This window comes from Glycine max, chromosome 12, assembly GCF_000004515.6.
Source record: "Glycine max cultivar Williams 82 chromosome 12, Glycine_max_v4.0, whole genome shotgun sequence".
NCBI lineage: Eukaryota > Viridiplantae > Streptophyta > Magnoliopsida > Fabales > Fabaceae > Glycine > Glycine max.
The window spans coordinates 4,099,936-4,126,151 of NC_038248.2; the positions used below are offsets into that span (position 1 = coordinate 4,099,936).

The 26,216-nt window shown below is 31.3% G+C and overlaps 4 protein-coding genes across 9 annotated transcripts; 2 read left to right on the top strand and 2 right to left on the bottom strand.

Annotated features, from left to right (window-relative positions):
- Nucleotides 1-431: 431 nt before the first annotated feature.
- LOC100499857 (AN1-type zinc finger protein) lies at nucleotides 432-3,053 on the bottom strand. Of its 2 annotated transcripts, none has more exons than NM_001250054.2 (3): nucleotides 2,975-3,053; nucleotides 2,760-2,856; nucleotides 432-1,346 (listed from the first exon to the last, which is right to left on the bottom strand). In NM_001250054.2, exon 3 carries the CDS (start codon nucleotides 1,329-1,331, stop codon nucleotides 807-809), a length of 525 nt encoding a protein of 174 aa, NP_001236983.1. In that variant the 5' UTR covers nucleotides 1,332-1,346; nucleotides 2,760-2,856; nucleotides 2,975-3,053; the 3' UTR covers nucleotides 432-806. The 2 variants fall into 2 exon arrangements, with proteins under 2 accessions (NP_001236983.1, XP_040862994.1); XM_041007060.1 differs by having other exon boundaries at nucleotides 503-2,095; nucleotides 2,975-3,044.
- A 6,055-nt stretch (nucleotides 3,054-9,108) lies between these two features.
- On the bottom strand, nucleotides 9,109-13,253 carry LOC100806496 (cytochrome c-type biogenesis protein CcmE homolog, mitochondrial). Of its 5 annotated transcripts, XR_005887551.1 has the most exons (4): nucleotides 12,247-13,253; nucleotides 10,357-10,407; nucleotides 9,347-9,551; nucleotides 9,109-9,249 (listed from the first exon to the last, which is right to left on the bottom strand). XR_005887551.1 is itself a non-coding variant. In XM_014764521.3 (2 exons), the coding sequence occupies exon 1, from the start codon at nucleotides 13,013-13,015 to the stop codon at nucleotides 12,266-12,268; it is 750 nt and encodes a 249-aa protein (XP_014620007.1). In that variant the 5' UTR covers nucleotides 13,016-13,253; the 3' UTR covers nucleotides 9,109-9,551; nucleotides 12,247-12,265. The 5 variants fall into 5 exon arrangements, 3 of the variants coding, with proteins under 3 accessions (XP_014620007.1, XP_040863333.1, XP_040863332.1); XR_005887550.1 differs by lacking the exon at nucleotides 10,357-10,407; XM_014764521.3 differs by lacking the exon at nucleotides 10,357-10,407 and having other exon boundaries at nucleotides 9,109-9,551.
- Nucleotides 9,695-10,235, top strand: LOC100792160 (uncharacterized). The gene has a single exon (NM_001364641.1). It carries the CDS (start codon nucleotides 9,809-9,811, stop codon nucleotides 10,025-10,027), a length of 219 nt encoding a protein of 72 aa, NP_001351570.1. The 5' UTR covers nucleotides 9,695-9,808; the 3' UTR covers nucleotides 10,028-10,235.
- A 2,330-nt stretch (nucleotides 13,254-15,583) lies between the features above and the next one.
- On the top strand, nucleotides 15,584-19,983 carry LOC100799038 (zinc transporter ZTP29). The gene is made up of 11 exons (XM_014764803.3): nucleotides 15,584-15,715; nucleotides 16,748-16,806; nucleotides 17,368-17,460; nucleotides 17,554-17,637; nucleotides 17,770-17,851; nucleotides 17,952-18,007; nucleotides 18,209-18,265; nucleotides 18,461-18,501; nucleotides 18,728-18,795; nucleotides 19,054-19,110; nucleotides 19,673-19,983. Exons 1-11 carry the CDS (start codon nucleotides 15,652-15,654, stop codon nucleotides 19,780-19,782), a joined length of 771 nt encoding a protein of 256 aa, XP_014620289.1. The 5' UTR covers nucleotides 15,584-15,651; the 3' UTR covers nucleotides 19,783-19,983.
- The last annotated feature ends 6,233 nt before the right edge of the window (nucleotides 19,984-26,216 follow it).

Sequence of the window (26,216 nt, forward strand, 5' to 3'; positions counted from 1 at the left end):
TTCAAGTATGTCATTTCTTTATCTGTTTCGATTAGCCATTGAGATCGACATTGGGACATGAGCTTTAGTGATGAGATTTTGGCAATCTCATGCCAAAGTTACTAGACCTAATATGAGCATCATTTGGTTTGGATGGAATGTGTGAGGACAAATTTCCACCTGCAGACAGCTAAGAGAACGAACAAGGTTCAGCAAAACAACTAGAGTCGCAAGTTTAGCTTAACCTCGTCACCGCATTATTACTGTTCCAGCAAAACAATCAGGGTTTAGAGTTTGAATAAGTGTTTTAACCTCGTCAACGCATTATTATTGTCTCTTACTAAAGTACGAATTCAGTCTATTCCAAATTCTCAATTATTAACCCAACTTCATAAAAAAAAAAGATTGGGTACTTAATATATTAAATAAGTGATCAAGGTAGAGCAACTTCTGAAAATTCTAGCATATCGAAAATAATTCATAGATGGCCCACAATAATTACAATCTAACACATGTCTACGGATGCTCTTGAAACCATCTTTAAATTGCAAATACCATTCTGATACAAGAATAGATGCATTACAAAGCTAACAACACCAACCAACTTTCACCAAACCAGCACTTAAAAACAACAGTGGCCAACATATATATTTTCACCAATCACATGAAAGAGTCCTTCAAATTGCAGAGATGTCCAATAACTCAAGTCACCCACCACATATAACAATATAATAAGAACACCAATAAAATGTGAAGGAAACTCGGATCATTTCATGATGAAATTGTGCATAACTTCATCTCAGGGCATGGAACTTCAACTTCAAATCTTAGATCTTATCAAGCTTTTCAGCCTTGACAACTGGGTTTGCTTTAGCTATAGCATCTTGAGCGGCAGTGCGGTAATCAAATGGGCAATTATGCTTGTCTGAGTAGCGATGTACAGCACAAAAAAGGTCACCACATCGACAATTAAACCCTGTCAAACCAACTCGCTTGTTGCAGCTGCTGCAACGTTTTGGTCCATCCTTCGGCTTTGCCTCAACACTCCCCTCTGGACCTGAACCAAATAAAGGTTGCACAGAGACAGTTTTAGGCTCTACTGGAATAACTGGGATATCAATATTAGCAGCAGCAGCAACAACAGGTTCCTTTTCAGTGCTGCTTGATGACCCATTCATAATATTCCCAATGGATGATGCTGCAAGCTTGGCCTGCTCCTGTTTCAGCAATATGTCTTTGTGGCATTTAGAACACATGTTCATGGTAGCTGCACTTCCAAAAAACCCACAGTTGTTGATGCACAATATAGGACCTTCAGGAGGAGCTTGGCACCCAGTCTTGTCATGGTCCATTTTTTTACAACTTACCTGCACAAACGATATTCAAATATAGAACATCTAACATCACGTCATCACTAATTTTCAAAAAAACCCAATAACTAACTATGATTATAGTCCAATTTATGTAAGGCAACAGGATAGCACCCTTTTCCCAATGCAACATATTGATGAAACAAGCTTTTGAGCAGACCCATGCAATTAAACAAGAAATGACAGAGAGATGGTGCATTGCTCCTCTTTATGAATATGCCAAGTTGCAAAAACAGAGAAACCCAAATTTTCAAAATGTAGTTGCACCCAAAGAAAAAACTCAGCCCTTAAAAATGGCCAAAAGACTTAAGACTCATGAGCATGTCAACTTCACAAGAACAAACTGAAAAAGTAAATCACAAGCCAGGTAGCAATGTTGTGAAACATTATTTGACTAGGACCTTTCAGAATCTTGCACAAAATGCCTTCCTAAACCTAAAAAAGAGCAATTTATAACAATCCAACCACCTTATCCCCTGGCCATAAAAGAAAAAGTTACAGCACTGATTCAATTTTAAGCAATTAGGGATTGCACATTGATATTAGATGCAGTGGTAAAAGTCTTACTGCAAATCCATTCCAATTGACAGTGTAAAAGATATCAATGAATATTATCAGATTTAATCACAAATATAAAGTCACTTAACTCCTTGTTAAAAGATAGTCAGCTAGCCCTGTTTTTAGTGTTATTATAGATTTCATTCCACATGCATACATGACCCCTCAGTTCAACTAGTGTCCAATACCTGCACAGTTGATGCATTAAACCACTAACCTTCCCAGACAATAATAATACAATTAAAAGTCACCACATCCTTTATCTATATTTTCCAGAAAAGAATATGAATTATATTGACTAACATAAAAACCTTTTACCTCAAAACTAACCATCACAACAAAAATTGAAACATTTAACAACAAAATTTCAAGAAATTATGAAAATATTGAACCTCACATCACCTACCTATTGGCTAACAACAAAAAACTTTGACCAAAAACTTCATAAACATAAAAAGAGAAACAGGACAACAAATGCCAAAAGCATTTAAAAGCCTCAATTATTAGGAACAAACAAGTACAGAGGCCATAGCCGGGACAGTAATACACACCAATCATACAATATGAGCAAAATTCAAACACCCTACTATTGACTCTCATCACTGAAAGTTTCATTAAATTGAATGAAAATTCAATAAAAACATCGCCATGGCATGTGAGGGGAAAAAAGACCCTACGTCTCTATTCGCGGTCCGTATCTGCAAAACACAACCAACTATTTCCACCAAACTACAACTCAAATTCCTTCACACAATAAAATACAATTAAAACGAGACGATATCAATACGAACGAATCGACACAGAGACACGTCGGCGAAGTGAAAATTGCGAGAGAAATAACGATAATCTAACCTGTTGGGCAGAGGAAGAATTTTTTTTTACAAAAGAATCTGGGAAACGAAACCTTGTCGTGGATCTAACAAGCTCGGAATCGCATCGGAATTGAATCCTGGATTCACCGAAAAAGAAGAAAACGAGAAAGAATGATCAATGAATAAACGAAAACGATAGCGGTTAAAAGAGGAAAGCAAGAATTGAGAAGGGGAAAAGGGTAACGGAACCCTAACCCTAGTGGAATTGGGATCGAGTCGAGGAGAGAGAAATCAAAGCCGAAAGAAAGAGAAGGATGCGTCGTTTGTATGTGTCAGTGTTTGGTATTTAAAAGGGCCTTTTGTTGCTTCACTTTCTCTCTCTGTATGTACCAACGAACTCCGTTTACTGAGAATTGAGGCCACGTGGGGAGTAACTATTGGGTGCGCGTGTTACTCTGACATTCCCTATTTTGTCCCTTTCTCATTTACTATTAACGCTTTTGCCAGCTTCCCAATACTTAATTTAACCTGTGTTTCAGGGGAGTAATGCTAATAGGGATTCTTAAATCCTTCTTTTTGTTCCCTGTCGATATTTTTGGTATAAAATAATCTCATAAAAATAATGATTAATGAATCATATAAAATGTGTATTTCTTTTTAATTTAATTTATTTTATATCCAAAATCAAAATTCAAACTTTAAATTAAAAGATATAATCCATTATTACTTATATTAATAGTTCATAAACATATTCAATTCAACAAGAATAAGAAAAATTATCTAAAAAACTGAAATTTCAATATAGAGACTCAAATTGATAAAAAAAATTAAAATTAAAATTTTTATTGTGTTATATTTGATTTTGAATTTGATGTTTCAATCTACTTCAAACACACATATATATATATATATATATTAAAGATAATTTTATCATTAACTATTCAAGTTAAGATGCATAACTACATTTATCAAGTTGTGTAACTTTATTTTTTAAAATAGTATATGTTTTAAAAGTTAATCATTAATTTATTAGTTATATAATGACAGATAAATGAAATATTTGATATTTTAAATTATTTTTTATTATATTTATTATATATTTTATTATTTATTTAATATTTTCTTTAAAAAAATATAAAGAAAAATATAGAAGAAAAAAACTCATCCAATTCACAACGGTTTAAATTGGATTGAATCATATTAAATTAAAATTTTAAATCAAACTGATTAGATTAGATGATAAATTAATAATTTTTTCCTTAATTAAAACTGATCCAATCTGATTTATGAGCACCTTTAATGTTTTTTTTTTAATAAGGCAAAACTGATACTATATTAAAGTGGATTTGGCATGCACAAGTTGTAGCTGACAGAAAAACCATGCATCCATGATTAAAATAAAAATACATTAAGCATAAACCCACCCTTTCCTATAATAGAAAGGTAACCATAGTGCAGTTTCAGCACTTGTGGCCTGCCCGCAGCCATTCTGCAGCAACGAAACCATAAACCCTGTAGCTGCAAGATTGCATTCAAAAATCCACAATGCACTTACACTACACCATTACATTTCAAGTCAGCTACCTAAACCAGAAATCTTCATTTTAATTTCCTCTATTACCATTCATACATGCCAGAGGGTTATTGATCCAAGAAGACAGTGGATAAATGAATCCTTTGGTACGAAACCGCATCAACTTCCATGACAGCAACTGCACATATTCCATAATTTCCAGAACAATTAAAAACTTTTCTTGGAGCACCTCTAATGTTAACTAGGGTCCTTAGGCAGTAGTTAATAAATTTAAAATATTTGTTATTGAAAGTGTTTTTTGCATGACAGCGTTATTAACATATTTTTAATATATTCTTTACATGAGTTTCAATAATAAAAAAATTGTTTTGAATTTTTTAATTAAAAACACTCCTTAGCAAGATTTTTGAGAAAATAAGCAATACACTCTAAGTGTAAAGTGTGTTATCTAACAAAATATATATATATATATATATATATATATATATATATATATATATATAATCATTACACTCATTAGTATTCTCTTGCCGTAAATAATCAAGATTTGTTTTTATGTATAATGACAACAATAACAAAGTTGCCATTAAAAAAAAAACAATAACAAAGTTAGAACCTTAAAACTTTATACAAATTATTCAAGTTTCTTGTCATTAGATGAACCCTAATGAGTTTAATCAAGATTTGATGGCGTGGAACAGTGTGGAAGTATGATAATATATATAGTGAAGAATAATTTTAAATATTTTGATAATTTTTTATTTGTTTTACTTTTAATATAATAAGTATTTTATTTTAATACAGATAGAATAAGTATTTGATGTATTTCATATATATATATATATATATATATATATATATATATATATATATATATATATACACATGTAATTTTTAGTTATTTAATATTTTTGTCATTGAACGAGTAGAGCAATCAGTAGTTTGGTATAAGATTCTTTAAACTTAAACCAATAATTTAGAAATTGAATTTTAAGTATCCAAATGGGCTATGTTTGGATTTTTTTTTGTTTGAGGTATGGATTAAAGTTTGAAAAGTATATTTGTGAATTTTAATGCATTAAATGAGGAAGGAAAGTTTGAAAAGTAAATTGCCTGTATACTTAAGGCTAGTTTATTAACAGTACCGTTTCATATTATAAATTAATGTTGGATTTTTTTTATTAACATTATTCAATTATTAGGTTAATACTACGTACATCATTAAATGATATTAATCATAAAACTTATGATGAATATTTACCATTTAGATTTATGGTGTGAGTGAGTTTACGGTGTTTAGGTTATTATACCTTTATTTGGTAAAAAAAAATCTCATACCTTTACCAAATGAGAAGCTAATACTGTTATCAAGAAGTTAACAGAAAAAAATTGTTCCATTAGACAGTTTGGTAATACATATATAATAAAGAGATGTTAATATACACTCTTTTGAATACACTATTTATTATTAACTAAAGTTTATTGAAAATTAATATATTTTCTGAGTCTCACTTTTTAGTTAATGTTTCTTTTTTTATTTTATAATTTTTAATAAATTTTAATAAATTATGATATGTTAAAAAATGTATTGTTTACATTTCTCTATAATATATAATATTTTCTCTTCTTGTTGTTGCCTGTGAATTTGTTTCGAGGTAGAAAGCGTGGATTTGAATTCCTTTTTACATGTATACACTTTTAAATTCCATTTAATTATTTTGTGGTTTTACAATTATAAGTGCATGTTGTGATTGTTATGTGTTAGAATAATGTTGAAATTTTTAGATGTTATTTTTTTATCATCAATTTTTACTAATGATTAATTTCTATAAAAAAAACAAATTAATCCTCTTTAATGGGAGTTGGATTTTGTTTGTAAAAACTTTTCACATTTTTTTTACAAAACACTTGTATTCAACAAAATAATATTTCGTCTGTGTTAAAATATTAACCCACTTGGGTTAGCATAGTGGTGAGGGTTGTGATAGATGCATGAGAACTTGTTTGATTATCATTGTCGCTATTATACACACAAACAAATATGTGTTAAAATATTTTTCTTAAAAATATTTAAGTTGTAAAAATAAATAAGCTACATTACTTTGTCAGCTCCCCTGTTTATAAAATGTAAAGGATAAGGGAAAAGAAAAAAAAAAGGAACAGAAAATTTATATTTGTTTGTCTTAACAGATACTACATTTAGTTAGTACACCATAAAAATTCCATTACCAAATAGAATAAAAAAAAAAGTTTATAATTGTTAATGCATTCTTTTACCAAGGCCTTTTCAGACCTTAATCAAATATTGTTTTGTCTTTGCCTCTCCAGGCAATTTTCGCAAAGATTATTTCTTACCAAGCATATTCAGGCTCTTAGCAAATCACGAAGAAATGTGTACAAGAGGTGATAACAATTTATTGTCCTACAAGCTTGATAAAAAATGAAATAACCTACGAATGCTAGGAGAATATTCTATGTTTTATGGAGGATGTTTTAAATCATAGAAGTTATTTCCAACTTATTATGTTGCATCATTATTCTGTGTAGCATGTTCTTCTCTCGAGCCTTTTATAAGGAGCTTTGAAATATACCTGTTGGAGCACTCCTTCATGTTTGATGCAAAAAACGTAAAGTTGATAAAATAAAACATTCTACTAATTTACTTTGTATGTTATATGTTATATGGTAGGTGGATACTTTTTCCCTTTTTCTGATTTAAGTACGTTGTCTCCACTTTTAAGAAGTATTTTCTTTCACTTTTTTGCTTTATTAAAATTTTGACTTAAATATGAATCTAATAAATGTTTGATTTTTGTTTTGAGTTTTTAAATTATTTTTTGTTGCATTGAATCTATGATATATCAAAATTTTTATTTTAAAGCATATATTTTTAAGGTAGAGGTAAGTAGTCTTTCAATTTCGTATTGTTTTTACCAAAGACAAATCTCAAAGTCTTCATAAACAAATTTCATATATTAAGTGAATAATTCATCTTCATACAATTGAATCTTTGTAAGGTGAATATAAGAAAGTTCTTTAATAGATACTCTTTGTGACCTTTTGTATTTGATATATTGTTAACATACTAGAAAGAATAATACATATAAGGATTAGTCTTTATCGCTCATATATATAGGTGTTATTTGAATAAGTTTTTTCACAAACACTTATAAAAAGAAAATAAAAAACAAAAATGACACATATTGTTCCCATAAGCTAAAAATAACTTAGCCATAAGTTCAAGTTAGTTTTTTGGAATTTAGAAGTTACAATATCTATGGTGACTAATAATAGTTGCTAGCAACAATGGTGGTGATAAAAATGATTGTATGAATGGCAATAGTGAAATCAAAACTAATAGTAATAAAATGATAATCAGAATGATACAAATGATAGTGGTGGTGAGACAGTATGAATATGAGTAATAATACAAAAAATCATTGTGAAATTTAAGAAGAATTTGTTTTTTTAAAACTAAAATTCAAATTAATAATTTTTTTTAATTTGATGGAAAAATGTTTTAAAATTATGTTAAAAATTATATTAAGTTCATTTTTACTAAATAATTTTCAGATGCTTAACTTTTTTATTTTTACTCAAACTTCACTTCACAATAATACTCCAATAAACTTCGGAACTTGGCTTTTTGGCTTTTGGTGGTGGGGGAGACTTTTGGCTGCAATATAATCCTAAGGATTGAAGACGATGTTCTGTGGTACTATATTGATATATCGATCTGTTGTTACGACTTACGAGTACGGCTTGAGATTGGGAAAGTTGTGCTGAGCACATTCATTTCCAGCCTATTATTCAAATCTTAAACTTTTTTATGAAATTAAATAATTAAATATGATTGCAATACATATGTATAAAACCTACGGATGTGATACAAATAATAAGTAGTTTGAACCTTTTAAACATATGATATGTGTTCGATCACTGACTAAGTAATTATGTGCATAGAATAGTACATGTGGGAGAAGAATTTCTTCTTAATTCCAGAGGGATTAGTGACTTCCGGCTGTGGGATAATTTACTGTCAGAAAAATAAATTAATCTTTTCTTTTTAAACAAATGTATAAATTAACTTGAGCTATATCTTTTGGTTAAGAGGTAGGTTTTTTATTATTGAAAAGTTTGAAAAAATAATTTTTTAACTGTAAGAAAAAAAAAACCTAATTGTACTTGTCAGTAACAAAAATATTGTTTTGATTACTATTTTTAATAAAATAGTAATAAAAACTTAACACTACATTATCAATGAAACAAAGTAATTATTCCGATATGTTGATATCATATTTAAAAAGCAATAATCTTATCTAAAGATTTAGTTTACCGGAGCCTGCTGGGAATTGGCTAAACAGAAAGAAAAATATATTTCCATGCTTCTTCTGTTTTTTTTTTAAAAACTTTGGTTCACAACTCACACATATCTTCCATGAAAGATAATTTTATGCGAGAATAAAAAGAGACAAAACTCTCTCTGCAATTATACCCATGTGTTTAGTGAAATTTATGTTTGAGTAATATTTACATTAATAATTTATTTTTTTTCCTATATTTTTTATGCATTTTTCGAAAGTATTGAATAATATCTGACATGTTTGATTTATAATTGAAAATGTTACCGTATACTTTTCACCTAAACATATCAGAATTTGTAAAACTACTTTTCCTTTTAAACTTAATTTTATAACAGATTTTCAAACACGTTTATCAAAGTTACACATTAGTTTTCGCTGAAACATTTCAGAATTTGAAAAGAAGATGCTCAATCATTTGTCTTTCCTCTTTGTCTTTTGTTTTATGGTCAAAAGTCATATTAAAATGAAAAGTTAAATTATACGAGTAATTATATTCATCCATTCCCCTTACCAAAAAAAAAGTATCCATACATTCTATTTTTTTTTTCTCTCTTCATTTCTTATTATATCATTTGTGTTACATTTAATATCCTTTCTTTTTCTCTGTCTTTCTCTTTCTTGATTCTTTCCACCTAAAGAAAATGAAGCGTATGTTTAGAGTTTTCGAAATTCTATAGTCATGCAAGATAAATATTCGTATAGAAATCAAACAGTGTTAAGATGTGTCACCTTGTGCTAACTTTCTCCCTTTCTCATAATTTGAAATTGGGAAAGTATGGAGTCCTAAAACAAATCATGGAGGGGGTACACCGGTGGATCTTCTTGACACTTGTCAGCATAGCCGTTTGATTTTTCACCGAAAATAAAGTATAGCCGTTTGAAGCCTGTTGTGTGAAGGGACCACAACATGACCTGTCTAGTGTGTGAGAGGGTCCTACACCAACCATTAAAATGATTCAAAGCACATAGACGTTGCCGTCTAAACTCAAATTATGTGATAGTTGATTAACTTTAAATATTAATTTTTTTTTCAAGTGGTGCCTATAAATTTGCAGTCTTGTTTCTCTCTAACAACACAAAAGTAGCAAAGCAATTCACTCACCCTCTTCACCACCTCTTTAAGCTCAAGCTATCTAAGAATTGTTATTACTTCTTTCTTTGCAAGTTTACATCTTTTTGTGTGTGAGAAAAATGGCATGCATTAGCAAGAGCAGAGCAATGTTCTTCTTCATGGCTTTCTTTGTGGGGCTTCTATTTGCTGCAGGGGTGAGTGCTCAGACCAGTGAGTTCCCTCAAGCGCCAGCACCAGCACCAACAATGGACGCTGGAGCTGGATTTTTGGTGACTTACTCTGGAGCATTTGTTTGCTCCTCACTGCTCCTCTCTCTTATTGCCCTTCTATGCCATTAATTCTTCATGCTGCAAGGAGTGAAACCTATCTACTCTATTCAATTTATTTTTTTCTTCCCCAGATTCTGTTCTCTTATATCTTCATTCTACTAAATGTGAGTGCTTTTGTTGATGGCATTATTATTGTTGTGTTATCTTATTAATTGAGCTCCTCTACTAAGAAAATGAGATAAATATTATATATTGTTTGAATTCTGATTTTCTGTCGTCAAGTACTTCTTATCTTATGATCTTGCATGGTGTTCTTACAGAGTGACAAAGTGAAGTGTTTAAAGGAGAAAAAATAAGGTAAAAATTATGTTAATCAATAATTAGGACAGGAAAAATACATCAGAGCATTGAGAATGACTTCACAAACCAGTAACAGTTTTCTTGTCTGTCTGTAAAGGTGGAAAAAAGATAAGACACACATGGAATTTCAAACAAACGGACTAATGATTCAATTTGCCAAGTGGAAATGTGTATTTAGTTTGACTGAAGAATACTTGTTATCTTTTTGAGCAACGCCATTTTAAGCAGTCCCAATAAAAGCCGAAATTTTCAGATGTTATAGTAAACTTACATAGCAGATAATTGATAATGATCACAGATTCTCATAGATGATAATTATTATCATTCCTAGCAGATCGAAACACAACGTTAGTATAGCCACTGCCTAAAACCAGGTTAAGACTATAAAATTTGAAATTCTATAATCAAATGTCGGGTTGCTAATTGTCACAATTTGTTTTTTTTAAGGAAATACCCCAACTGAACATGTTCACAACATAAATATGCACAATGAATATAATAGGAAGCTGGGAAATCTCATACCTTCCAACCATAGTAAAAAAGAACTTACCATCCTTCTAATCTTACCATCCTTCTAATCTTAGATAACTAAAACTATTATATAAAAACAAAGAATTTGCTTGTTGAGTGTCTGGGGAAAAAAATCAAATGAAAACCCGGACAGAAATGCAGCCACAGGTAAGCTTTTTTCCTTTTAGTTTTTTTATTTTTGCCTTTTTTTTTTCTAGTCATTATCTGGCTTTCTGTAAGTGAAGGAAGGGGAAGAAACACAGCTCATGTCACATTTTGGGAAAGAAAAGGCAGAGAGAGAGAGAGATGAACTGATGTAGCTCTAAATAGTGGAGAGTGGACAATAGAAAAGAGTGTAGCAGGGGCCATAGTACATCGATTAGACTATAACATCTATATCTAGGAAGCAAAGATACAGAACAGGACTAGACACTAACAAGTGGATGCAGCAACTTTAAAAAATACAAGACACCACCAAGTTACATGCAAAATCAATATAATATTAACAAAAAAAAAACACAAATGCTAAATTAAAATACAGATAACAGTTTTTCAAAAGTTAGTATTACTCATAAGTACAATGAAATGCCATCCTTTATCTAATCATTGTGGCATCCCTTTTGTATTTGTATAGAAGTTCTGAAATGATTGAAAGATATAAGTTGGAAGCATCCACAGGTATCTGAAAAGTATTTGACAGTTAACACAATGGTATCCAGCACTGATCGAACAACTATGTTCAAGTAAAAGCTCCATGTTCTCTAGCAATTACACCTTAAGGGCTGTAAAATTGAAGTCAAGCCCCTTGCCCATAAATAAATTGTCACAACTAATAAACCTTACTAAGGCTAAGCTCCCAACAATCCAAATTTCTGAATTGCAAAAGATTAAAATAATCAAATTAAGTTCAACGCCCCCAACAATCTTCCGAAATTTTGCATTTTAAATAGCCAGCCAGCCATTCACATTATGATCCAAAACACTACACAAACTTCAGCTTAGTGTGCAGAATCAGATACACTTCCGAGACAACACAGTAACAAGCGAGACATGAAACCACAAATCCATTACCAGCACTAAACCATGGCAAGTCAAAGGGTACAACGTTAAACCCAATTCCAGAGCTAACATGTTACCCAAATTGTTTTCAGAGCAAAGTATAAAAGAGCTACATTATCATTCAGTTAAACATTTATTTAGAAACACATCGCACAATAATGTATTAAAACAACAAGAAACAATTGCCTCTGTTTAAAAAAATAATCAAAATTTGTCTCTCCATTATAACCCTCAGCTTTACCCGTGCTCATCCTAATTATTACTTTAAAAAAATCTCATCCTATATAGTTAAATAATCAACATCCCTCAAAAAATCATAACACTGTAATCTGTAAGTAATTTCAAAAATTGATTAATACCACGTCCACGACCATCGATCTATGGTGTCTTTGGTCCCTCCATGGCCACGGTGGCGGTGGCGGTGGCAGTGGCAGCATCCTCAATAATCTTCTTATTCTTCTCAATAGCAGCAGCAACTTCCTTAGGCATATACTTCTCATCATGCTTGGCGAGAACCTCCGTGGCCGAAAAATAGCACTCTATCTTCCTCGCCTTCTCGGAAACGTTCTTCGCCGACACCTCCTTCCTGATCTCGTCCGTGAACGGTTTCACGAGCCCTTCCACAACGACGGAGTGCCCTTCCCTGAACAAATCCGGCAACGATCCCTCGTACCGTACCACGATGTCGGAGATGAGATCGGTGACGACGAACTCCACCTCCGGCGACGACGCCGGGTACACCACGCTGCCTTCCAGGACAAGACCGCCCAGCCGAAACCGCGCTTTTGTTGGATTGTTGGCGTATTTTTCGAGGGCTTCGGTTGGGGTGACGTAGAAGACGAGCTGGTCTTGGAAGTTGTTGAGAACGATCACGACAAAGCCGGCGAGGCCACCGAAGGTGAGCGCGTAGGTCCAGAGGCGCCGCGTCTGGAGCTGGCGCGCGCGTGCGCTGATGTCGACGGATTTCTTCGAGCGCGGCGGGGTGCGGCGCGCCGTGGAGAGGAGGCGGTGGAGGGAGAGGTGCGGCGGCGAGGGTTGGATGGGAGGGTGGTGGAGAAGGGAGGATGGGAGGAGGGAGGCGGTGTGGAGGAGATGGGATCTGAATCGCAAGGCGAGTCCCGAGGCCATTTGAATTTTCTCGGGAAAGTGGAGAAGAGAAAAGAAAATTGGTGGTTGGGGTTTAGGGTTTTGAATTATTAATTAGGCTAGGCCGCCATGGCTGAAGCCGAATGCGATGCCACTGAGAAGTTTCTGGCGCTTTTTGGATGGAGGGTTGAAAAGAACAGGAGGAGAGACCAACTAGACAAAGTCGAACAGTATTAAATTGAATTAATTTATTAAAATTAAAATTATAAAATGTTTCATGTCTTTTTTTTCCAAATTAATTTTTTTTTATTTTTTTATATCACTGTGTCTTTTCATAATGTAGTAAAATAACATTTTAAATCTGATATTCTTAAAAAATATTTAGGTTATGTCAGGTATTTAATTTAAGACAATTTCATTTTTACATTGTTTTCTTTTTTTTAAGGCATCATATTTATTAAGCATTTATAGGATTTTTTTTTGTTTTTTTATTACATTATTTGTTTTATCCTATATTTTTTCACTCTAATTTGTATGAATTGTGTATCTTTTTATTATAATTTAATTAAAATATATAAACTGTATAATTTTTTTAATTATTCATCCGATATAAAATATTATGTAACTAAATTTATTAATTTTTATCATAATTATCTTATAATTCATCTTAAAACTAATTTCTTATAGTTTAATTTATTAGTATCGAATATAATTTCACTTCTTTTTTTTCTTTACGCTATCCTTAAATATTAAATATAAAAATAAAAAATTAAATATCTTTTTTTATTCATTATATTTTAGTGTTGTTTTTACTTTGGTATATTCATTTTTAAAAGCTTTATTTTGATTTTTTGTTTTCAAAATTGTCATTTTAATCTTTTATATTTTCAAAAGTTTTATTTTAATATGTTAAGTTTTAAAAGTTTTATTTTGATTCTTTATATTTTCAAAAATTTCATTTTGATATTTTATATTTTTTAAAGTTTTATTTTGATATTGTTCACAAATTAGCAAACATTAATGTTTTGTTAATTTTAAATTTTAAAATAATAACAACTAAAATCCAAAGTACGGTTCAAAATTACTATGCACACATTAAACCTAAAGTTTCTCATTAGTGTGGAGGTTTAATATTTTTTTATTTTTGTTGGTGTTGAATAACGATGTGACTATGAAGTGAGTACGGGTGTTGTTTTATGGATGGAGATTATGATTAAATACATTTTAAAGATTGTGACGGTTTTAATCAAAATTATTTTAAAATTTAATAAAACATTAATGTTTGCTAATAGAATAAAAAAATAATCAAAACCAAAATTTCGAAAACATAAAGATAAAAAAAGTTAAAATAAAACTTTAAAAATTTAATGTATCAAAATAAAAATTTTAAAATTATAAATATTAAAATAAAACTTAATATAACAAATTAAAACAACACTTAAAACATAAGGGAAGAAAAGTGATATTTAGCCACAGTAAAAATATAGCGTCGGAGCACCACTCACCAACTTTTGTTGAAGCAAAATGTAGAGGGGGCGGAGAAAACCAAGTAAGCGAATGAAGCAGGAAAAGTGCACCAGAAAAGTTCTCCAACTTTAAGTTCGGCTGTTGGTTGGAGGGCCGCATAGAAACACTACAGGCCCAGAAAACATGGGCCTGTGACTACGAAACCTTTACGTACAACGTGGGTCGAATCTAACTTGTTTACCTGTCAAATTTTACATAAACATATTTTCTAATATTTCACATAATCAGTTTGATTAATTGTAAAACAAAAAGTTAAAGAGCACACGTTCTGATTCAATTTATTATCGAGGAGTGAGTAATATATTATTTTAACACTTTTTTTAATATTGGTTAAAATTTAATGAAACTATAAAATTAAGAGAAAAACTAATTAAATATTAAGTTGAACTCACAAAAATGACAAAATTTGTTTGGTTCCATATCATATTTAATGACCTATTTTATGATTTTATAGTTTTTAATAAAATTTAACCAATTAAAAATAAAGATTAAAGAGAATGTTAAAAAAAAAAAGAATGTAACAGAGTGTATTTCTAATATTTCTCAAACATTAATAACTATGGTTAAGGACATTTAATAATGTTTTGTTAGAAGATATGTTTGATAACATTTGTTATTCATCTCCCTTCCCCAAAAAAGTTAACCTTGATTAAAAAATGAAAGAGCACAAGTTCTGATTCAATCGGAACATAATGGTGATTAAAAAATTAACGTTAGTCCACATAATTTTTGGTAGGAGTGAGTATATAGGTAGGTAGCTGCTGTGTTGTGGTGAGTGTCTAGAAGAAAGGTGAGAGAAATAACACAGAGGAGGCAAGGTGAAGTGGTGAATTAGGATGTTTAGGAGAGAAAAAAAATGTACTTTTCGTGGACCAATGACGCAATTCATCTCTTTCTTAATTAATTTGAGTTGGTTGTTCCTTCCACTGTTGGAATTAATACTCAAACTCCCTCTCCCTCTCATTTGGCTTTCCCTCCACCGAGACCTTTGATCAAAATAAAAATAACTATACAAACTGTATATATATATATATATATATTGGTCCCGATGGAGTCCAGGTATAGTTGCACTTGTTTCTTCCCCTCCTTTTCAAAATTCATTTCAGGTAAAAATATATAAAAAGAAAACGTTATCTTCATTCATTATCGTGATGGATTCGCAGGTCTTGCTGGGTGTTGCACTTTCATCCGTGGGTGGTTTCAGCACTTCCATCGGTACGCACACCTCTTCTCTCTTTCATCAACGTACAATTTGCTTCCTCCCCATTAATTCATAATCGATAATTCCATCCTCATATTACAAAAATTATGTTATAACACTTGGAAAGAAGAAAAAAAATATATGAATATGATAAAATTTATGATATAATAGGAAGATAAAAAAATATTAGAGAGATCTTTAAAATAATCAGCCGTTTGTGTATTATTACCCATCATATTATCATCATGCATATTTGATTCCTCTAAATTTACTAACTTCTAAATGTTCCAACGTTTCATGTTTCGTATATATCCTGCGCAACTTCGTGCATAAACTGCTACCATTTGCACCATACGCATACTTTTTACGACACCTTTTAATTAGTGAGGTTTTTTTTTTTTGTTTATTAAGTTACTTATTTCATCTTGGGACTTGGGGCGTATTAGGAAGGAGAGAAGAAATAGATAAAGTCAACTCGTAAACTAGATATTAATCCAGGAATGAGCAAGAGAAATGTCCTACACAATAATAATTAATAAGCACAAACTTCTAATGATCTTTATGAGCAATTATTAAGTAGTCGTGGATCATCTCTATCAATTTTGACTTAATTATCATTTCATGTAATAACAACCAAAAGTCACAAAGTTGATAGAAAGTTTGCGTCTATTATCTTAATCAATCTTTTTGTAAACTTTTTTAATTTATAAAAAATAGTTATGAAAACACAATCATAATAGAAATCAACAAGTACCACCATGATTTTAGACCATGCAGTATTTTTTTATAAAGTTGTGTATATGGAAAGAGTCTTCAACAATAGTCTCTCTACCTTTTTACGTCAAATTAAAAGAAATATTGTTTGTAGCTTCGAGTAGATTCAGAGTTCAGAAATTTAAAACCAAACAAACATGCATTATAGGTATGAGGTTGGTTACACTATTTACATTTTACAGACTTATGTAAATTACCCAAAATTATATTCGTTATTATTTTAAGTTATGTGGAGCTAGCCGGCCGGACTAACATTTCTGAACATCGAACAGGTGCACTTTTCGTAATCCTTAGTCAAGCTCCAAGTTTGAAGATGCTTGGACTGTTACAGGTGGTTTTCCTCGTTCCAACTCAAAAACTCCGTTTTATCTGCTTTGACTTTTGAGTTGCATATATATGTTCATTTTCAATCATTTCTCCTAGGAAAAAATGAAATGAATTTTTTCATAAATTAAAATTAGTTTTTGATTAGTTAATTTATAAATATTTTTTCATTTTTTAGAGAAATTAAATGAAAAAACTTCAATAAATTAATTAATGTGAGAGCTAATTTTAACTTATTGAAAAAAATATATTTTATTTTTCATAGAAGTAGTTCAGAAGTTTACATCCAAGGAGACCCTTAGATACTTTTGGTGTTACTTTCCAATAAAAAGTTGGAATTTATGGATAAAAAATTAAAATTGAATTTTTATCTCGATAACAGGTATTAAACATTGGCATTTAAAGTTGAGCTGATTTCTGAAGCGAAACTTTAGTTGTGATTGGAAAATAACACCAAAAATTCTAAGTTTTGTCATTTATAAAATGTAACATTAAGTCTACAATTAAAATCCTTGACTTGCATACTTTAGCCATATGCTTGCTTTTTGAAAGCTATCATTTCATGAAGGGTTTTGCTGCTGGTTTGATGTTGAGTATATCATTCTTTGATCTGACTCATAATGCCTTGAACTCACTTGGCTTCTTGAGAGGCAACCTTTGGGTATGTTGTGTTCTTCACTCTTCAGTATAATTCAATTAATCTAATAAGTTCTCTCATATTCTGACCATAAACTTTTGTCTTCTTTTTCTCTAGTTTTTTGCTGGTGTCATATTCTTTGCTGTTGTTGCCAAATTTATACCAGAACCAACAGTTGCTCCTCCCACTTCAGATGAAAAGGTAAAAAGGTTTTAATGAACGTTTTCCTGCCAATTGAATCACTGTTTGTGCATTTTCAAAATGGCATTGCAGTTGCTATGTTGTTTTCAACATAGATACAAATTCTGATAATGTTATAACACTTGAAAATAGAAAGTTGGGAAAGAAGGAAACAAAGGCATTATGAAAAGGCGTCGCCGTCAAGTTTTAATCAGTGGAGTTGTTACAGCCATAGGTATAACTGTATGAACACTTTCCAATAGAGTGGAGGAAATTAGAATTTTGTTTCTCATCTTCTAAGTTGATTTTTAATTTTCATTTTGATTTTATCCCAGGTATAAGTTTGCATAATTTTCCAGAAGGAATGGCAGTGTACCTTGGATCCATGAAGGTACTCCTTCTGTCAAAAACTTTAGCTGGTAACTTATTAGAATTTTTTAATGAGAGGTCATTTATATCCATATTGACAATAACATGTCTAATATGGATCTGCTGCTTCTGTCATTAATTGGCGAAGCATTACTTTTATACTTTCTAAAATGTTTGTTAATGTCTTTTCAATTTGATGATTTTGTCATGCTTCTTTTAATAGGGCATTCGTGTTGGTCTTAACCTTGCACTGGCCATTGCTCTGCACAATATCCCAGAGGTATAAATTTTGGTCATGTGGCAAAGCCCTTTAGACTATATGCTATAATTTTATTTGGTGAAAATATAACAATAAGAGAAAACCGTCACACCTTATAAAATTTTATGCCTTTTCTCTGAATATTTTAGTTTCATTTTGTTTTGTTTTTATTGTAAATTTTTTCCTCCACATAAACAATAACAATCTGCTTTCCAGGGTGTTGCTGTTGCACTTCCTGTCTATTTTGCGACACAGAGGTAAGAACCTTAGTGAGCTCCTGTTGTTTTAGCCTTTCGTTTGACATAATGTCATTTTTTTTTGGTCGGCAAGTCATTCTTTGTAATAACATCTGGAACTATTTATTGATCTTAAATCTATGGATGGTGTTGTTTGTTATGTTTATATAACATGAGTTATACCAATAACTACAAATTTGAAAAATAACTATTTTTTTTATTCCATTTCTGAATGCATGTGTTGTAGCAAATGGGAGGCATTCAAATTGGCATCACTTTCTGGCTTTGCTGAGCCACTGGGCGTTGTAATTGTAGGTATATGATATGCTTCGCACCATATAACTAATTTGGTATATTAACAATAATGAAGCGTAATATTCACAACACAAAAACATGCTTAAGGTTAGGTGAGGCATGCATGGTACAACATTGCACATTGGATCCCTTTCTCTCTCAATTTCAGAGTTGATTTAATGGTTTTCAACTTTTCATGCGCATAGATATATATTTTTAACACACTTTTACATTGGTAAAGTTGAATTTACTGCGACGATTTTTCTTCCTTCTTTGTAGCCTGTTTATTCCCTACCAGCCTAAATCCCGAGATTCTTGAAGGTATCCTTGGATCAGGTTAGCACTAATACAATTTCTAGAACTCACAATTTGTTTTTGGGTACATTGTTATGTATATTTTGATTAACAGTTGGTGGAGTCATGGCTTTTCTAACCCTTCATGAAATGCTGCCACTGGCTGTTAGATATTAATTAGAAAAATAATAATAACAAGTTTTATGAGCCTTAAATTGTGGAAGATGAAAGTTGTAAGGTTGTGAGTTACAAAGTCTTGAATAAGCAATTATGTGAGCATTTAGTATTATTGAATAAGTAAATTATGTGAGTGGTCACTCTATTTTAGTATAAATAGGAGATCATACTCTTGTATTTGGTGTGGCAAATGAAATAAAATCTTCTTCTTCTTCCAACAAAGTGGTATCAGAGCTTGAGTTCTAGAGTGTTGAGAGAGAAACACTTTGTGAGTTGAGAGAGAAATACTTTGTGAGTTGAGAGATGGCAAGCAATGGCTTGAGTATGTTTCAATTCTCTCGTCTTACCAAAGAGAATTATGATAATTGGTGTCGTCGCATGAAAGCCTTGTTAGGTTCTCAAGATGCATGGGAGATTGTAGAGAAAGGTTATATTTTCTACGTATTAGCTTACCAGAGGACATGTAGATGGGAACTATCTCTTTCTTTTCTGAATGAGATGCATTCAGACGTGAAACTTGTAAGATGCCAGCATTAATGTACAACAGTCAATAGAGGATGACAGTAAAACATGAAGGTTGGATTCATTTCACCTGTGTAATTATGGCTCCCCCTTGTATAAGTATGTACAGACAAAAGTAACTTACAATTTCATGTTGTTCTGTTATCTTTTAATTTCACAATTTGTGTATGTTTACTTTATTTACTAGTTTTTAAACTCCTGCAACACACCTTATAAATTTCCGTTGATAAAAAAAATCTCTTTTAAAAAGGTATATATAAAAAAATCATTTTACGACAATTTTTTATATCTTTGCTTCCTCTATTTCACACATTTATAATTCAAAGGGACATGTAAGAAAGTATGCCACTTAGTCACATTCCAAACCAGCTTAGTGATAATTAATGGAATGTAGATTAGTTGGTTGAACAAAAATGTGCTAGTTATTATAAATCTCATTTAATATTGTCTTTGATTTTTACGAAGAAAAAAAATATCTATGTAAGTATTAATATGATTATTGTGCATGTAATCACACATTTAACCAATGCATCAGTATACCAATTTTCTACCAAAATTAATAATAGATCTACTTTCTAAACAACAGCTTGTAAACTCTTTTGAAATCTGATGTTTGTATATCTTGAAACCAAGCATCTTTATCAGAAGCATGCTACATCATTGAGCCATTTAGGTTTCCTAAGGATATATGTTTGAATTGAGTGAAAATGATGAAATGCACTTGAATGTAATAAAATGATATTACCTCCCATCCTTTATATAAACAACGTTGTACAAAAATAAAGAAAGTAATGATCACTTTTAATACTACCATAAATTTGATTCAAAGAAAATTTTACAAACACCTTCTAAGCAATGAACAGATTTACATCAGAATTCCCTTTACATGTCCAATAATGAACAGATCAACATCAAAATTTTAGAATTTAAAAAATCATAAGAATTAAAGCATTTCTATCGTCAGTAACAAATCTCAGCAGTGGTGCTTGCCGAAGAAAAATGTGGTGGTGGGCTGATTGGATTCTGAACAAAGGTATGGCGAGCTTCATGTCGATCACGCATGTGCAGACCTCCATTAGCTTGACGCACGTGCGAACCGAGTTGATGGTGAGGTTCACGTTCTTCAAACGTTGCGAGCCTCGATGAAGGCGCCAAGCGAGGAGAGGAGCAGGCGTACGATGTGTTGGAGTGGGTGCACGATGTGCTACAAACCCATCAAAACCATATCCATCGTCGTTGGTTTCTACCATGCACAACTTCCTCGTTCTTGATCCTCCCTTGCTTCTAACTTCTATGCTCAATTGTAATTGCGTCAAAACCCTAGTGAAGAAGATTGCTCCCGTTGTTGATGTGCTATATGAGACGGTGAAGGAGAAGACGAATGTGGTTTCGAGTTTTGAGGAGCACATGTCTTCCCATTGTCGAAGCACAACGGCCTGTGGCTTTTAGATTTAAAAGTCGAAGAAAGGAACAAGACTCAACCCTAAGTCCCTAACTGTCTTCTCAAAACAACAACGTTTTTTAACTTCCTCATGTTATATTTTTTGTATTAAAAATGTTGAGACAGGTCACATGACAAGTCAGTTGCTAGTGTGTTAAGCATTTTTATGACATGGCACCATATGTGAATAGCTTATGTGTCATGTTAATAGACACTACTGATAACATGGAGTAAACATAAAAGTTTTTAAATATCAAGAATCAAATAGAAATAAAAAATATTATTTGAAAATAAATACAAAAAATTAATATTTATTAGAAATTATTAATATATTTAAGCCTTATTTAAAATACGATGAAATATAGTAGAACTTCATCATTTTTTTTAGTCAATACCTTCTTCTTCTTTTTTTCCTCCTGAATTTGAGAGTATGAAATGAAATCATTTTTCTAATTACTACACTATAAAAAAACTGAAACATAAACACTTCATCCTATTTTATGTTATTTCAATACCTTATGTCGTCTACCAACAAAAATCCAAATCCCACAAGATTCGGTTATGAATTCGGGTTCTCTTATGAATTCGGTTTTTGTGGAACACACTGAGGACCATGAAACCCAAACGGAAAACTTGGTATTCTCCAGTGGCCCAGTCACTCTGAAATGAATATAACCGGTAACCCATGATACACGATTCGGTTATGAATTCAGGTTCTCTTATGAATATGGACTTTTCAGTAATGATACTTTCCTATTAGAATGCCGGCTCCAATTTCAATTTAACAAAAATAATTAGAATTTTTCGAAATAAAAATACAATTCATTTTGTAATATAAAAAACGAAAGCTTTTAATAATCGTAATCAGTGGATTGTTTTTTAAATAATTTGACTGTATCTTTATTTATGAATTTCTTTTCACCCTTACCAAAATCCACTAATGGTCATTAACTCATTATTAAAAATAAAATACTTTTTCTGAGTCTGAGTATTACGTACAGTAAAGAAGTGCCGTTACACACACAAAATAGGATACAACATCGTAGGTTCAAATATTTCTCATTAATTTTAATATTTAACTTAGAGTTTGCGTCTAATTTGATTCATACCATACAGCTATATATAATTAGTGGTTTTTGAATTATCATATTTGAACTATTCCTTCTTAATTTTAAAAAATTAAATTAAAGTTATAGAAAGTAGACATACATTTTTTAGAAAGTAAGAGGAAAAATATTAGCTAGATTATTACTTATAGGACTCATTAGAGTTAGTATAAAAGTATCGTAGTAGAAAATTGATGCAAGTTTTTTTATGATGAAAAACATGGTTGCTAGCATATACTTTAGACGATTTTGTTAAGCGATTTGATTTACTCATCTCTCTTATAAAACTCACTATTGAGCTTAAAGCATTGTTATGAATAGTTCTACATTTAACTAATAGACAATGAAAATCATAACTTTGTGTAGTGTTGTTGTGAATTCATAAAGACACCAAAATTTTACCTTATGCAAAATGATAAGTGGCTACAGAAAGTAGAAAACCATATTTGTTTAAGTGTTTTATTTTAAAGGTGTATTTGATTTGCTAAAAAGACATAACAAACAAAATAATATTGGACAAGTAGCTGAATCACATTACAACTTTTTATACTGTACGTTATTTGGTGTTTGATGCACAATATAAATAATTTTGTGTTGTATCTTATTTGATGTACTTGTGTATTAGACAAAATAATATAAATTTTACTATAATACCCTTTGTAATGTACAATGTTTGGTTTGTCCGCTTCTTCGAAGTCCATTATCTCCTCTCTCTAGTGCCACTGGTCGTCGCCGCGAGTGGAAGTAAACACCGCCATTAGTTTCGTGTGGATCTTCTCTTCCACCGTGAGGTGGTTAATGATGAGCCAGAAGAACCAAGTTAGTGCCACCGACGATGTGTCCCTACCGGCGAGGAGAAAGTTGAGCACGATTTGTCGCAGCGCGGTGACACTCAGTGATTTTTTGGCGTCGTCGCACTTCTTTATGAAGGAGAGGATAGTGACATTGGAGGGGGAGTACGATGTGGGGGAACGGATCGAGATGACACCAAATTGGGAGTTGCAAGTGACGTTCACGAAGCCAAAGTTGTTGGTGGCGTGACTGGTGATTTGAAGGAGCGTGATGATAAGCTTGTCGAAGGGGTGGGGAGGGTGCGAAGGTCGGACCAGGAGAGGAATTGGAGGAGGACGTGGTAGCGAAGGATGTTGGCAAGGACAGTCAAGGAGAACTGGTTGTCGGCAAAAAGGTAGGAGTTGAGGACGATGAGAATGGAGAGGGAGGATGAGAGATCCGTTATGAGGGGCATGGCAGAGGTGAGAAGAGAGATGAATAAGGATAATATTATATTTCTATTTTTGTTAGACAATGAACAAGAAGTCGTACCAAAATTTAGTGAGTTATAAGTTTTTAGGTATTTGTCAAGTCCATCATTTTTTTTTATTTTGTACTATTCCTCAATCATTTTTTAAATCAAACATTTATAAATATTTTTTTTGTTATCCAATCTCTTATTTTTTTAGCGAATCAAATGCACTCTAAGTTAGCATAAAAAAATTAAAATTATTAAATCAAACTAATTCAAATAAATTTCAATTGTTTTGTTTTCTCTTTCTAAAAACTCAAATTAAACGGAATTGGGGACCTGTTTGAAAAAAAAACAATTGTTTTTATAACTGAAGGAGTAATAAGGTTAAATTGTTTTTGCATAAGTTATAGATTTTTTTTTTAATTCATAAACTATCTTGAAGAGCTTATTGAGATAGGCTGAACGTATTATACAAACTTTTCATAACACGTCCTTATATCATAAAATAATTCGAAATAAGTCGTACATAGGCTCTTTCAAGCGAATCCATGTTAGATCTACACAAGCTTTTCTCACACACACAAAAAAAAAGATCCACACAAGCTTTTAATTTTATCTTAATATTTTTTTAAGGCATCTTTATTAATCTTTATTAATATTCATATTCTATATTTGCTCTCTTAAATATTTCTCTCTTATTATATTATAAAAAATTATCAACGAATGTCTTTAACTTGATGAAGTAACATTTACGACATTTTATCAATTGCATTCAATTACTTAAAATAATTTTTTTATCATTATTATATAATAAATGAATTTTGGTAAACACTCTACATTTTCCCTTAAGGATGCAGGTTAATTAAGAATGCTTGTTAGAAAATATGTACATCACTGTCATTTAGACTTAAAAAAGATCCACATTTTTAATAACTTTCGAAGTTTTCCTTTCGTGTTAATTTTTTTTTTCCTTTTCTTGTTCCCCACATATTAATTCTCTTAAATAATTGTTTTAATTTTTATGCTAATTTACCTAAATATTATACTGTCAAATTAAACTCTTTCATATTATTATTTCAATTTATATAAAAAATTATTCTTCTTTCCTAAATCTCAATTTTGTTTAGTTGCTTCTTCTTTTTTATCTAATCATAAATATATTTCTAATAATTTATTTATCTATGAAAAATGATTTTAATTTTTTAGATTTATATATATATATATATATATATATATATACACACACACACGATATTCATCATACTTACTCAATAATGATTGATTACAATGAAAGTTAAATTTGACCTGTAATAATAATGTAAATATTGCGCATATTACTCTGAAAAAGCTTTACCAAACCAACAACCACATCCTGAGGCTTTGTCTTCAATTATGCTACGCGCATATCTAGCTAGTTAAATATACCAAAATAATATGATTTTTTGTATTGAAAAAAATGTGAGAAAGAGGATGATATCTCTCAATCCTATTAATAGGGCTTTATTGGTACTTCGAGGATTGGAGGATTACTACACGAATCTAAATTAAACAATTTTATTCAATCACATTTGCTCAAACTAACAATAGGAGTTAAGGGATCAATCTCTTTGAGGAAGAGATGTCTACCAAGCAAGATTTTGAATGATACTTATAAACTTTCAATTAACTTTCAGTTCATAATTTATAATTTCAATTAGCTTATAAATTAATTTTACCAAACATATCATCAACGAACTTTATTAGCTAAAGTATTGTTTTCGCAAGGATGATCCCCATTTTATCATATATATTCTAACCAGATGTTGGAGGAAAAAAGGAGAAATTGCAGTAACGAGACAAATCGAAATATGTAACCGCAGAAGCCTGAATTATGAGCATTTGTATATGGTACATACTGATCCACTGTATTTATTTCATGCGCATAAATTATCCATCGTATCCAAATTAAATCATAATATTAAAAAAATGGAAAAGAAAAAAAAACTCGTTATATATTAAAGTCTACAATGTTCCATCACATCTCTCGTTGACAGGTTGGGGGATGTTGTGACAGATTGACGTTACACTGGATTCCATGGATACCAAGCAAAGAATCACCATAATTAGTCATCGTTTTCATCACCCGTTTTACTGTTGTTATGTTAAATCTACAAAGTATATATATAGTGGCGCCATAGAAAACCCTGTTAACAGTCATAGACTACCCTTATTTAACATGTTCAAGTCCAGGGTGAGAAGGTTCAAATAGACTTTACCCAAAAAGAAAAAGAAAAGACAAGTGGGGACAAAGAACGTGGAGTCCCGATTTTGTTGGCTGAGTTGAGAGTGAAGAGTGAAGAGTGAATGAAGTTACCCTATGATTATTTCAAACTCTGCATGTGTGTACTTTGATATGACATTTCAAGCAGCTCTCTCTGGTTGTCTTTCTCTGTGGACTTTTACCAACAGCCACAAGATCCAGCGCATTCCCCCCAACCCTTCAATTTTAGATACGATTTTGGTGCCTTCTGTTACGAATCTTATCATCATTGCATTAATTCATTTCCATTTTTATTTTTTAATTTAATGAAGATATATATATATATATATATATATATATATATATATATATATATATATAATATAATTATTGATTAAAAACCCTTGTTGCTGTTGG

Bases quoted from the DNA above. Each gene is read 5' to 3' on its own strand.
- LOC100499857 (NM_001250054.2), bottom strand. From the start codon at position 1,331: ATGGACCATGACAAGACTGGGTGCCAAGCTCCTCCTGAAGGTCCTATA.
- LOC100792160 (NM_001364641.1), top strand. From the start codon at position 9,809: ATGGCATGCATTAGCAAGAGCAGAGCAATGTTCTTCTTCATGGCTTTC.
- LOC100806496 (XM_014764521.3), bottom strand. From the start codon at position 13,015: ATGGCCTCGGGACTCGCCTTGCGATTCAGATCCCATCTCCTCCACACC.
- LOC100799038 (XM_014764803.3), top strand. From the start codon at position 15,652: ATGGATTCGCAGGTCTTGCTGGGTGTTGCACTTTCATCCGTGGGTGGT. The intron at 17,852-17,951 runs GTATAACTGTAT...ATTTTATCCCAG, and splicing joins TGGAGTTGTTACAGCCATAG to GTATAAGTTTGCATAATTTT. The intron at 18,266-18,460 runs GTATAAATTTTG...TCTGCTTTCCAG, and splicing joins CTCTGCACAATATCCCAGAG to GGTGTTGCTGTTGCACTTCC.